At 36.6% G+C, this 14,112-nt stretch overlaps 1 protein-coding gene across 1 annotated transcript in view; it reads right to left on the bottom strand.

Annotated features, from left to right (window-relative positions):
- The window catches only part of LOC144971488 (uncharacterized), a 113,125-nt gene that overhangs the window by 7,301 nt on the left and 91,712 nt on the right, over window positions 1–14,112 (bottom strand). Inside the window, exons 14-23 of the mRNA XM_078912448.1 lie at window positions 12,876–13,061; window positions 9,458–9,665; window positions 8,193–8,324; window positions 6,528–6,671; window positions 5,571–5,790; window positions 4,375–4,507; window positions 3,859–3,950; window positions 2,975–3,121; window positions 1,926–2,050; window positions 76–314 (exon numbers count right to left, since the gene is read on the bottom strand). Coding sequence (XP_078768574.1) covers window positions 76–314; window positions 1,926–2,050; window positions 2,975–3,121; window positions 3,859–3,950; window positions 4,375–4,507; window positions 5,571–5,790; window positions 6,528–6,671; window positions 8,193–8,324; window positions 9,458–9,665; window positions 12,876–13,061 — 1,626 coding nt within the window. The remainder of the gene's footprint in view (window positions 1–75; window positions 315–1,925; window positions 2,051–2,974; window positions 3,122–3,858; window positions 3,951–4,374; window positions 4,508–5,570; window positions 5,791–6,527; window positions 6,672–8,192; window positions 8,325–9,457; window positions 9,666–12,875; window positions 13,062–14,112) is intronic.

Below are 14,112 nucleotides of genomic sequence, written 5' to 3'. Positions count from 1 at the left end.
TAATCTAATTATGTCAATCGTCAACACTGTCTTTATAATATGAGCAAGCAGGCCTTTTTTTTTTCATTTTCATACCTGAACAGTAAACAATATCCCTGTGAGGAATGAGCCGCTTACAATGATCAAAACAAGCCACTCTCTCTGTTTTCGAAGGCTACTCTTCTCGGTGATTGCAAACACGGTGGAGGTGACGGCACTGGAGCAAGTTCCAACTCCGCATAGAACCAGGGAGAGGAATATTAAAACTGCCCAGAACAATGACCATGGAAGCTGCAGGACGGCGTGTGAGAGAATCACTAAGGGAAGACCAGGGTCTGAGAATTTGAAAATCATAAAATCAGTAATAATTGGATTCTATAGTATGATGTTACGTCGCCCAGCAACGGCGGCCATAGTGGTTCTAAACAAAGAAAATCAGTACTTGTTATTCTTCATGCTGGCTAGAACTTTTCATATGTCTTGTGATCAGAATGTGTAAAAGTCAAAACATGATCAGATTTATAATGGGGTTTTTTTTTTCATCTGGATACGCTTTTATGCTCATCGGAGAAATATTTTATAAGGGCGTCCGCCATTGTTCCGATAGTTTAGAGCCAGTTACTAAGTTACTATGTGTCATTACGAGGGAAGTGACGTCATGACTGTTGAAGTGTATTATTATGCCTTAACAACTCTTTTCTCTCATCGCTCATTCGTCTATAGTGTTTCATTCATCGCGTTTTGTTGACAAAGGGGAAACACGAAACGTCTACGGCAATTGTATGAAAACCAAATTTAAGCTTCTAGTACATTTTATTATTGCGATCAATTATTATCATGGTGGAGATGAGCTAGCGATACATCGTCTTGTCTTTATACAGAACCAAGCGACGTTGAACATAGTCTTAGTGACTAAATAAGGTGAAATTGGTCTAAGAAAAACTGACCTGGGTGTTGTGATTAATGTACTTAAGGGTCACTATCTCACTGGACTATAGTGTGAATAACTATCTGACAATTGATAGCGACTAATATTGTAAGCTTGTTTTCCAAAAAGGGCGCCTAACAGGTGACGAGTATTTTCTAATTTAGAAATGTGTGTGGTTCCTTGCGGTTTTCTTGGGCGATAAATCAAGTATTTTAGAAAGCGCAGTGGGACATGGATAAATCCGGAGATATCAGTTTTAAGATGATCATATGATTTTAACATTAAATGTTTGTATATATTTCCAGATAGAATCAAACGATATCATATCTATCTTTTTTAACGCGAAGGCATAGATACTTTATCTACACCATAAATCTCCGAAATATTTATGGCTCAATTTCAATAATTACCGTTAATTATTTTTTTACAATGACTGTATATGTGATTAATCTGGAAAACACGATGTAATCTTCATTTCATCGGATCAATTTTAGCACATTGGAAATATGTTGAACTTGTTAAAGTTTTATCATTGAATTCATTCAGAATAAGCTGACAATTAAAAATCTTAAGCATATTTATAGCGCAATATCCACTAAACGTGGTCAAAGCGCTCTACACGGGGTCCATCGGCAACAGCAACAATTAACATTTAGGAAACGACATGTTAGGCGATATTACAATTTTTCCCGCAAAGACAACGCCGTAAACGGCCTTGTACTCATTTTACACCTGAATACCACCAAACCACATAAAACAAAACCACATACCGCCAAACCACATACCGCCAAACCACATAACACCATACCACATACCACTAAACCACATACCACAAAACCACATACCACCAAACCACATACCACCAAACCACAGACCACCAAACCACATACCACCAAACCACATACCACCAAACCACATACCACCAAACCATATACCACCAAGCCACATACCACCAAACCACATACCGCCAAACCACATACCGCCAAACAGCATGTAAAGAAATAGACTTGGTACTTACCGGCACTAATAGACTGTTGTATTGGTTGACCTGTCTCAAAACTCACTGCTCCAATAACAGAAAACATGAGCAGACTTGCCAACAAACTCATGCAGGTATCAATGAGACAAACCAGACCTCCCTCCCTAGAAGATGTTGAAGAGAAAAGAGGCATGGAAAAATAATAGTTACACAAACGCGTAAAAATAAGTTCTACTTATTGAGACCTAGGCGTATTGCAGCCTTTGTTAAACGTGTAGCCTGATACAATGACTTGTATTGTGACGTCATGCTTAGATTAATGACCCCGCCAAGTATAATATTGTCGTTAGTAGGGCTCGAGGAAACAAAAATGATCCCAGTGGTTGAACTATTGAATACGATTCTCTTTTTTGCTTCAAAATAACAATACTCAAATATGTAATAATAATTCGACACCAAAAAGGGGTGTCCGTTAATCTGGAAAGTTATAAATATTTAAGTAGGAGTGGATACCTGACTGCAGACATGAGTGACACAATATTTAGTGGCAATACAAAAAAAGGTCCCTGCAATGGGATTCAATATTCTGATGTCACGTCCGCCCAGCACGAGCAGCTTGGTTCTAAACAAAGAAAATCAGTACTTTTTATTCTTCATGCTGGCTAGAACTTTACCATATGTCATGTGATCAGAATGTGTAAAAGTCAAAACATGATGTATAGTGTTTTTCTCCTCTGGATACACTTTTATGCTCGTCGCTGAAGTGTTTCATAAGGGTGTCCACCATTGTTCCGATAATTTATAACCAGTTACTAAGTTACGATGCGTCATTACGAGGAAAGTGACGTCACAACTGTTGAAGCCTAAGGTCCCTTTTTTCACCCCGTGCCACTTACGTGTCCATTTATTCATTAATTTATGTATTTTTACATTAATTTATGTTTCTTATCAAAGTATATAACCATTCCTCTCTTTATTTATCTATATATTCGTAAGTTTATTTATTTAGTTACTTATTTAGTTGTTCATTTATTCTTTATTTCTGTTTCTCTTTAGAACAAATTCCATAAAATTGCCAGTTGTCGTACCTGAAAATGTGACTGTTGAATTTGTTGTAGGTGCTGGACGTGATCAAACAGCCTGATCCCAATGACAGGGAGAAGAAGACCTGAGACGCAGCGTCCCGCCACACGTGCCCCGCGGTAAGTCGACTCAGGTCGGGAGTAAATAGATGCCTGTTGATTAGATGAAAACCGTGTTGTATATGGATCATATACATATTAAATTCTTGCCTGTCACCCGAATTTATCAGCCCCACAGATCTTGAGCATCACTCACAATTTACTTCTAAGGTATAGATAGTTCGAAGATGACGCAACTCAGGTCTTTGTTATTGTTTTTTGCCATCCGCGTTTATGAGTAATGCTCAGTAAACTGTATTAACCAGACTATAAACGTTCAAGGTTACACACAGTTTTGTGTAATGGTCCGTTATACTTCCGGATGGTAATGTTATGAGCTTCTTAGCCAAGCGCATACTATCTATAGCAATGCAATTCCCCTCATAAGAGTGTCAAAATATTATGATAAATACTCACAAACTCTCGGGCTGACAGATCGGCTCCTTGGAATCTACTAATGGTAGCTATGGTCATAGCAGTCTAGAATGGAGGGATATCTTAGTCGGTGTCATGCAATTTTACCGGGCTACCATTTTGGTGTGTCAAGAGCCAATCGAAAATGTGTTTTATTTTCTTTAAAAAATCAATGTTCACTCAGTTGTACGACATTCAGCAAGCACAATAATAGATAGCCATAACTACTAGATTGATTAACTAATCGTAACTTTTACAATAATAATTTAATATTTAATATATAGAATTAATATATTAATATATTAATATATATATATATATATATATATATATATATATAATATATATATATATATATATTTCTCTCGATAGCATACCTCAAACCTTGTTTACCACCTGGCAAAGCGCTGCATCGAATGAGGAGAATGAGGAAAAGAGATACCGGCAGGATAACAATCAAGTAGGTTATCTGAAATGGATAATATAATGACGATGGGGGAAACAAAAAATTTAAGTTTCTTCTATAAAATGTATCATTTACATTTTTTAAAAATCAGAGCCTTTATATTGCTCACTTCTACATCGACAGTATGTTCTACAATGCTTCATTTTTTAAATTCGGCAGATCACTTGAACTAAATTTCTATTCATACTATGAACTATCACTTTTACAATATGTGTTACCACCCACATTCAAGTACTCATTCACACTGGATCAACATGTGTAAAGTGTTTTCACACACACACATAATCCTTCTGAATTGAAGATATGACTCATATGTTATGTTAGTCCGACTCGCTTTGGAGAATATCTGGTGTTTGACCCAACTCTAATATTTCCCTACCGCTAGTGCGGGGTTCAAACATTAGTCAATTCTACATCTATGGTATACCTTGCCTCCAGACTTTGAACTTTTAGCCAAACAGAGTCCAACTACGATCCAAAACATTAGAAGACAAAGTACCAGCTGCCAGCGGGGGTATCCGGTCTCCTCCAGGCCACTGGACACATCCGTCACTGCTTTGCTATGGACGACAACAAGAATTGATAGAAAAACAAAAGTCTCCCCTACATGGAATGTTGAACGAAATTTTAAAGCATTGTATATATTATTAATGAAAGAAATTGGGACAAAAAATTTTTTAATGTTTGGAAGAAATCCAAACTTGATTAGTTTATATTATTATTATTATTTCTGAAAAAAAAAGAAATTAGGCCACATGAGACCCAAATAATTTTATAGTTTCCATCTAAACGTGTTATATTGTCAAATGCAATATTGATTCTTTGTATTTCGTTTGATATAAACGTGGCATTGTCAGGCTCTCAACAGTTATCTTAGCTCAATGCCGTCATCAATAGATAGGTTGACGTTTTCAAGTCTCACTTAATCAACCCTTAACTCTCTCCTTACCAGGATTTTCCCCAAAACTTCAAACCCAGCTAACACAAAAATAGATTTTTTATCACTCAAACACAATAGCAGTAAGTTCTTGCCATACATAAATATCTTTAGCAAAACATGCTCTACAACACACGGTTCATTTTCTTTAAATGTTATGATGTACAAGAGAAATTTGAATAAGAATAATGTTGGTTGTATCGTAACGAATGTGACGATTTTCCTATAGTTGGTGTGGAGAGGGTTAAAGACGATGAATGGTTAAAAGTACACATAGACTTTAGTAGTGCAGTAGATACCGGTGAGGATGTAACTACTGGTGAGGATTTAACTAAATCGCATGCCACGATTAGAGAATCTGAGAACCAGTTGCTCTATCTAATCAGTGGATAAAAGCATATCATAAGTTAGTATTTTAACTTTCGCGCTCTGAGTGAGGTTATATGCTTTTGAGACATTATTTCTCTAAATTCCAATAAAAGATATTTATATTTTCATTAGAGTATACTATCATAGTCAAAATGATGTAAATTAAAAAAAACAAAATATCATCCTATTTCATGTTATACGGATATATATATATATATATATATATATATATATATATATATATATATATATATATATATATATATATATATATATAGGGCTCATGGTGATCGTAGGGACATATTTTTGTTACTTACTAGAAATATTCTGCTGCCGAGGAGGAAAAAACCTGGTTATGGGTGAGATTGTGCCGGGTCGGATCGTAACAATTATCTTGTGTAGAGTCCAGGGATTGTGGACAATCTTTTCTATTGTTGTCTCCACAAGGTTGTTCCATTGGTATTGGTGCTTGTGTCGAATTGACGTTTGTGGTCAAGTTGATGCATTCCAGAATGTCATGCCGGATGATGATACAGGCTGAAAACAAACATTTTAAATACTTTTCTATATATGCATTTTACGATTTTATCACTGCCAATGCACTTAGCAATTCTTTGCTTATCCTCCATCAGGCCATATGGAACAAATCTTCATTTCATACAGTATATTTCACCTTTTAGGGACCTGATTTGTAGTTAATAGAATAAGATGAAAGAGAAAAGGAATTCAAAATGGTTTTTCGAGGCTTTTATGCTTTTAGATTTTAGTTATAATTTCACAACCACATGCTTCTGGCAGAATCCCAGCATTCTTTTATAATGTGTACCTGTCTCCCATAAATTAGCTACCATGCATTGCCAGGCACTTATTCACAATTGAGTCTCATGGAATAATATGGAATATGTGTACTGTGTCCTTCCCAAGAGCTACAAAGCTTTTATATACTTAACCCCATTCAGTCACTAACCATTGTCAACATCGTTTGACTAGACGAGACCACTTAACCACAACGCAACACATTGCATTCTAATTCGAAGTTTGACGTGTATGAAGAATTTAACTGAAATATTGGAATGAGGATTTGTTGTGAACTGACAAAGATCAGTGGCTCATTTCCGCTCAAAATCAAAGTTAATCACTTTTCAACTAATTCAAAATTGTGTGAAAATCGGGACCACAAGGTGCTACTCCACAGTCATTTGTTGGTTTGTGTCTATTCCAAAATTTTGAAATGGAGATAAAACTGTTCAATACGGATCTACAATTCAACTTACAATTGGTGTTCCACTGGTTATTACATGACTGCCAGGGCATGACAGAGGTAAGAGTGGTTGCCAGGTAGTACATCGCCCATGACGTCACGACCCCGTAATAGACTGATGTAACAAGGGAAATCCCAACCATGCAAAATCCTAGCCCTGAAGGAAAATGGTAGAAATATATAAACATTCTCTTTTAACCAGTAAACTGCCGCACTCTGCAAAAACGCGTATATAAAAATGTAGCCAGAAAACCATTCCTTCAATAAATAAATTAAATAGAGCATTTATATAGCGCAATATCCACTAAATGTGCTCAAAGCGCTTTACATGGGGGCCCCTAGCCAACAGCAACACTTAACATGTAGGACGGGGCATGACGCCTGTTAGTCCGAAAAAATTGTAATATCGCCTGAGACAACGCTGTTAACGGGCAAGTACTCATTTTACACCTGAGTACGGTGAAAAAAGTGAGGGCTCAACTATGCACCGATCGAGGCTCGAACCCAGGACCTTCCGGTCCGAAAGCCAGTGTCATACCACTAGACCACACAGCCGCACTAATATCCCTTCAAATATCGATCCATTTAGATTACCTTGGTAAAAACTTTCAAACCTGGGGACCTCGCAAGGTCCCAGGTTTGAAAGTTTTTGCCAAGGTGAGGGTCATTTAAAACGATCGATATTTGAAGGACGTGTTTTCAGGACAAATGTTTAAAATACGTGTCTTTTTGTTTAAAGAGTAAGTAATGAATCTGATGGTGAATAATACAGAATCAAACCACAGATATCTTATCAATGCGACCCATCGCCTCAAACTGGCAATATGCCGAGGCGAATCAAATGCTGAAAACTGAATAAAAAAAAGGATTAGAGATGTCAAATCTTAGTTTTCAGCGTTAAAAAACTGCAAATTCTTCTCAAGTAAACAAATAAACTTATAGTTATTCTAATATTTTATGAATGTGAAAAAAAAAATCCTGCTTTTTTTCAATTTTGGAATAAAGAAGGTGGATTAGTGACACAATCATAGTTCTCTTTAAACTCTCTCCTTAGCGGCCATTTTCCGAATTTACCCCAAAATTTCACACCAACCTGATACAAAAATAGATTTATTTCACTCAAACACAAAAACTGTTAGTTCTTTCTATACAATTTTTCTTTGCTAAACGAGCTCTTCATCACAGTGTTAATATACTTTATATAGACTATAGCAACCATTTTTGTTCAAATCTTATGATTTATAAAAGAAATTTGAATGACAAAAATGATGGCTGCATCGTAACAAATTTCCTATGGTGGTAAGGAGGGGGTTTAAGCATGGACAGTAGGCAAGGGTGTGGGTGATTATATACGATATCGGAGATTATATAGACATGAGAGCGGGGTATCAAAAAGTTATCGGTTTAGGTTAAAATTCGAATTGTAACTCTTGTCTTGTATAGACATATCTAATAGAAGAAGAATTTAAAATGGTTAAATTCCATGGAAAATAGATCTAATACCATAAATTATTTGATTTCACGCCATATTACCAATCGCTTAGATATCACTTTTTATTTATCTGATCCATATTTCAATAAGAACAAGGAGGAAATGGGGCGTTATAATACAATAATCATATTCAACTGAAAGATTGAAAATAGTAAGCAATGCTAACTACATGATTGTAAGACAAACCTTTGAATAATGGCACCGCACGCCACACGTTGATTGGTCCAAAGCTTGAAAACTGACCAATGGCTATCTCGATCACAACCAAAGGTAATCCGCAAGTCAGCAGCAGTGAGACGTAGGCGATGAGAAAAGACCCTGATAAAAAAAAAATGATTTTAAAATCAGCAAGTAAAAAAAATGATATATTATTTGATGATATTTATACAAATTAGTATGTAGAGACTATTAAGCTACACGAGAAGCTGTCGACTGTAAAAAATGAATGTACGGTTTCAAAAAACAAATTATACTAATCACTGAATATTTTCAGTTACTCGTTTTGCCTTTTTGAAGCTGTCTAATCCATTTCATTTCTCCATTTATAATCAGTGGATTATTTACAATATTCACCAAATGGGAGAAGTCCACTCATCATAAATTTGTAATATTTAATTGTTGAAAAAGTGTATTAGTCATACGTTGTTATCAATTCTCAAAAAATATTTTAAAATGAGCTTTATATAGCGCAATATCCACTAAATGTTCTCAAAGCGCTTTACAAGGGGTCCCTGGCCAACAGCAACATTTAACATGTAGGACGGGACATGAAGCCTGTTAGGCGATATTACAATTTTTCGGACAAAGACAACGCTGTTAACGGCCAGGTACTCATTTTACACCTGAGTACGGTGAGAGAATGTGAGTAAAGAGCCTTTTCCAAGGACTCAACTATGCGCCGAGCGCGAGGCTCGAACCCAGGACCTTCCGATCCGAAAGCGAGTGTCATACCACTAGACCACATAGGCGCATTTTGAAATATTTATTCCATTTCAATCAAGACAATGACTTACCCTAAACCAACCTCTTCAAAGAAACATCATGAAACCTATAATTAGTTGTTTAGACATTTATGAATATCACTTTAAACGGTAAAGCGCTTTGAGCACATTTAGTGGATATTGCGCTATATAAAATCTCACATTTATTAAAATCAAGTCGGGTTGATCAAGAGGCTAAACATTTAATTTGCAGATAAAAATAAAAGACGTGGGTTGTATCTGTGTGGTTTAATTGAAGTAAAGTGATATAATAACATTTTTAAAACTTAACTAAGATGTCATATTTCTGTTTTTAAGTTCACTGTTTGACATCTCACATGAGCTAGACATAACACCATTTAATGTGGTGGGTTACATTTTCCATTTGGTTTCCATCAATACTTTATTGTAAAGTTCATGATTTCCAAAGATTGACTCGATAGATATTATACAACAAAATCGTCATCATACCTCCTCCGTGTTTGTATGCCAAATATGGAAACCTCACAATATTGCCAAGACCAATCACATGACCCAAACAACCTAGGGTTGCCCAGCAACGACCAAATATCCCTTCCCGGGATGATGGGAGGTCCACGGAACCTTCATCATCCGAACTGGACAGCGTCCCAATCTCAGACAGGTATCCAGGACTCATATCGGCGCCTTTTGATGGTTTCTGTAAAAAACAAACAAAAAAAAAAAAAAAAAAAAAAAACAAAAAAACAAAGGTCCTTACAATGCATGAGCCAAACGAAAATGACGTCAATTTTGTTCATACCTTTCGGGATAAAATGCTGGTCTATTATTGCAAAGTATTTCATTTATTGACATAATGATATTTTCACAATAGTTTCACATAATGCATTGTAGTAGTTTTCTGTTTGCTTCCTTGTTTATTTTGGGTTTTTTTGTTGTTGTTATTTTTTGTTTTGTTTTGTTTTTTTTTTTGTTGTTTGTTTTTTTTTTGGGGGGGGGGATTTTTTTTTTGGGATGTTTTTTTAAATTAAACCTTAAGATTTGTATTTTTATAGAGCTAATGAAACTAAATTAAAGAGCAAATTATGTGAGACTTCAGTGGATTCCATCATAGAAAATGAAATATCAGATATTTGGACAAAATAGGATCTGAGCAAACACAACATGAAAACCTTTATGAATTTGGCTAAATCAAGTGAATCATCAAGTGACAAGCAAAAGCCAACCGATACAAGACGAACCCAAGCTTCAATAAAAGTGACCAAATCAAACTATTAAATAGAAAAGACCAAGTTTAATAGGCCCCTGACAGAACTGAGAAAAATAACGGCATTTCTTTACCAACTAGACATTTAACTCTCTCCTTACCAGCCATTTTTAGAATTTCCCCAGAAAATTCACACCCGACAGAAAGATAGAATTTTCTTACTCAAACAAAAAAGTAACAAGTGCATTCTATACAGAATGTTGTTCAGCAAAATGATGTCTACAACACAGTGTTTAGTATTTATAGCTGTAATCAAAGCATTTATTTAAATTTTGGGATGTACAAGGGAAATCGGAATGAGAAAATTGTCGGTTGCATCGTAACGAATGTGACGATTTTCCTATGGTTGGTAAGGAGAGTGTTAAACATGAAGACAATATGAGGGGGAACGAAGAAGAAGAAGAAGAAGAAGAAGAAGAAGAAGAAGAAGAAGAAGAAGAAGAAGAAGAAGAAGAAGAAGAAACATTTTTATAGTATTCATTAGAACCAAAAGTGATTGAATCAGACATCGGACCAAAAAGTTTGATACAAAAAAGTTGGTGAAAGGCATGCGTCCTATCCAGAGGTCGACAGGTAATTTTAACAACTCTCTACTCCCGAAAGAAAATCTAATTCAGCAGAACACATATCTGGAAAAGGCAATACTTTTTCCACAAAATGAGAATTGAACATACCTAAGCAGTGCTGCCAATTAATTATATTAAAAAGTCATTTTGATTACGATCAAAAGCTACAAATCCATTCACCAAGAATCTCTCTCTGCGACATGACACACCTTAAGTTGTGCATATATGACCACAACACAGTGAAGAAAGGTGATCTTGTTGCGACAGGTAGGCAAGTGGTCAGCAGATTTATTTATGACAAGGAGAAAGGCTGCAACAATATAATTAATTACCCTCCCTGGCCCAGGGACGACAGCTTACAACAAAGGTGGGATACTTTGTTATAATTTCGGAACATCACAACTTCATATTATAGGTTACTTTTCGTTCAGATATTGTCCGAATTTTTTACCGGCAATTTAAAATAGATGATTGTACATTTATTGCCCATGCATCATTAAAAAGTTTTTATTTTGTTATGTATTGCTTTTCGCATATTTTTAATTTAGTTTTTGTATTTATATTTTGTTGTCATTTTTTTCTCCTGGATTAATTTCCTGAACTATTTCAAGAATTAATGACTTTAACTTTAACAATTAATAATATCTCAATAAATTGGGGTGATGTATAGCACTGACAATACTCTTTGCAAATTTGCAAATTATATATATATATATATATATATATATATATATATATATATATATATATATATATATATATATATAGCGCATTTCAACGGATTCACAAGTTCAATGCACTTGGAATGTTTCGTTTTTTCTCTCAGTAAGTCCTGTTAAGAATAATTTTTAGTTCATACAGTCCAAGGCACCTGTCTGGTGCTCTTTTGTAGCTGCCACCTTATAGTATTCACCCCTTCCCATCTACCACGCAATCAACAAGTGCTTTGTGCTTACGTCGATGAAGGTATTTGCACTGATATAAGAGCATTAATATGGAGTAAGATACAGTAACGAATAATGCAGACAGAAAAGAAACAAAAATCAAGACATTGCATTACTCTACTGTATCAAATAACACCCCCACCCCACCCACCCTCCCCATTTCTTTCAGAATTTTTGCGCATCCCTCAGAATCTGATTTGCAAATCACCCCCCCCCCCCCCCCCCAATTAAAAAAATGCTCATATAAATCAAGTTGAGCTTATAAATTGAGCTTTATATAGCGCAATATCCACTAAATGTGCTCAAACCGCTTTACAAGGGGTTCCTGGTCATCAGCAACATTTAACATGTAGGCGATATGACAATTTTTCGGACAAAGACATCGCCAGGTTAACGGCCAGGTACTCATTTTACACCTGAGTACGGTGAGAGAAAGTGAGTAAAGAGCCTTTTCCAAGGACTCAACTATGCGTCGAGCGCGAGGCTCAAACTCAGGACCTTCCAATCCGAAAGCGAGTGTCATACCACAAGACCACATAGCCGCACTCATATCATTATGAGGGCAATTTTGTCATTTAACCGATACAATAATATAATCTAGTTTTTGTTCATCGTATGTTGGCTTCTTATTTCAACTATACGATTCAAAGCCCTCCTCAGCATATTGCAGTTTACAAAGTAGGTGACATCTCCGCTTGAAGTAGCAAATGATGTCGCCTGTGGGACCTGCGATTCATCCTTTTATGGACGAACAATGAATCAGACATCGGATCAAAAATATATGTTTTACATCTTATGATATAGAGCATTTCCCTCTGTATCCAGTTTATTCTGTGCGGCTATGCGGTCTAGTAGTATGAAACTCGCCTTCGGATTGGGAGGTTCTGAGTTCGAGTCCCGCTCTGATCGGTGCATGTGTGATTCCTTGGAAAAGGCTTTTTACTCACCTTCTCTCACCGTACTCAGGTATAAAATGAGTACCTGGCTGTTTACAGCGTTGTCTCTGACGGTAAACAATGTTAATATCGCCTAATGGGCGTCAGGTCAGGTGTGGTCCAACATGTTAAGTGTTGCTGTTAGCTAGGGACCCCTTGTAACGTGCTTTGAGCACAAGTTGTTTTTTTATTACCTACCTTGTCCATATTGACAAAGTTGACAATGTTTGGCAAATACAGGTTGGCTGTCAGCATGGCTAAGGCGTTAGCCGGTCTGAATGGGTCTGGGTGACAGATGACGTAGTCAGGCAGATCAGCTTGGGGTTCGTGTTCGGGGTGTCCAGGACCCCAAGGCACAGGTGTAGAGCATAGTCGTTTTAGTCTCTGAAATATATTTTGTCGAATGCAAGAGATAACAAGGAATACAAAAAGAGCCAAAACCAATTACTGAATGAACAAAACAAAACAAAAAACTCATACAAGGCCAAACAAAGCCTTCCATATCCAATAAAATAAGATTATTTGTGTGATGTCCGGGGTCCCTCAACTGAGAGGGTACAAGAATGGACCAACGCCAAGCCAGCATGTCGTAAAAGGCGACTATTGGTGTGTGAGTCCCCCGTTTTTTTTTTGAGTCACCTGGTCCTCCAGGATGGGGGTTGTCGAAGGGTTAACACCCCTTTCGTAAAATTCAAACCGTTACAGAAACGCAGACGGACAGAGCAAATCATTTTTTTAGCTTGGGCGATCGAAGAGTTTCTGCAATAACAGAATTTATGAAGGACAACAGACAAAGCCGAAAGGACTGTGTTGACCCGATGACGTCTTCGCCAAACAAGCAGCTTGCAGAAGATCAAGGGGATGGCCACGAGGAACACGGAGAAGAATTAAAGAAGCTGATATACAGAGAAGTGATAAGACGTGGAACGAAATAAAAAAGATAGCTCAGGATATTAAAGGATGGAAACTGTTTGTCTGTGGCCTATAACCTGACCCAGGGTGAAAAAGGCAATGATGATGATGATGATTTAGAACGTAATAAATATTTCGACGATAATGGTGTAATACCATCAGAAATCCTAACTGTGTATTAACCTGGTGGAGACACTTTACTCAACCTGATATATATTTATCTTATCTTATTATTATGAATCGTGTTTTTAGAGTGTAGAGAGCAGTGTTTGGTGTGTTGATTACAATGCCAGTTTGACGAATTTTAATATCCGCGCCAGTTTACATTTAATTCTCTATCCGCTTTGAGGCGATAGGCGATAGCCGTCTTGTCATAGGCCTGGCAGCTTTATCTTATTGTCCTTCAGGAAATTATTTTTTTGTGCGGCTACGTGGTCTTTCGGATCGGAAGGTCTTGGGTTCGAGCCTCGCTCATCGCCTAGTTGAGTCATGGAGAAGGCTCTTACTCACATTCTCTCACCGT

This window comes from Berghia stephanieae, chromosome 4 (genome assembly GCF_034508935.2).
Source record: "Berghia stephanieae isolate SIO BIC M18660-M18661 chromosome 4, UCSD_Bste_1.3, whole genome shotgun sequence".
Taxonomy (NCBI): domain Eukaryota; kingdom Metazoa; phylum Mollusca; class Gastropoda; order Nudibranchia; family Aeolidiidae; genus Berghia; species Berghia stephanieae.
This window is presented reverse-complemented; position numbering and strand designations above follow the sequence as displayed.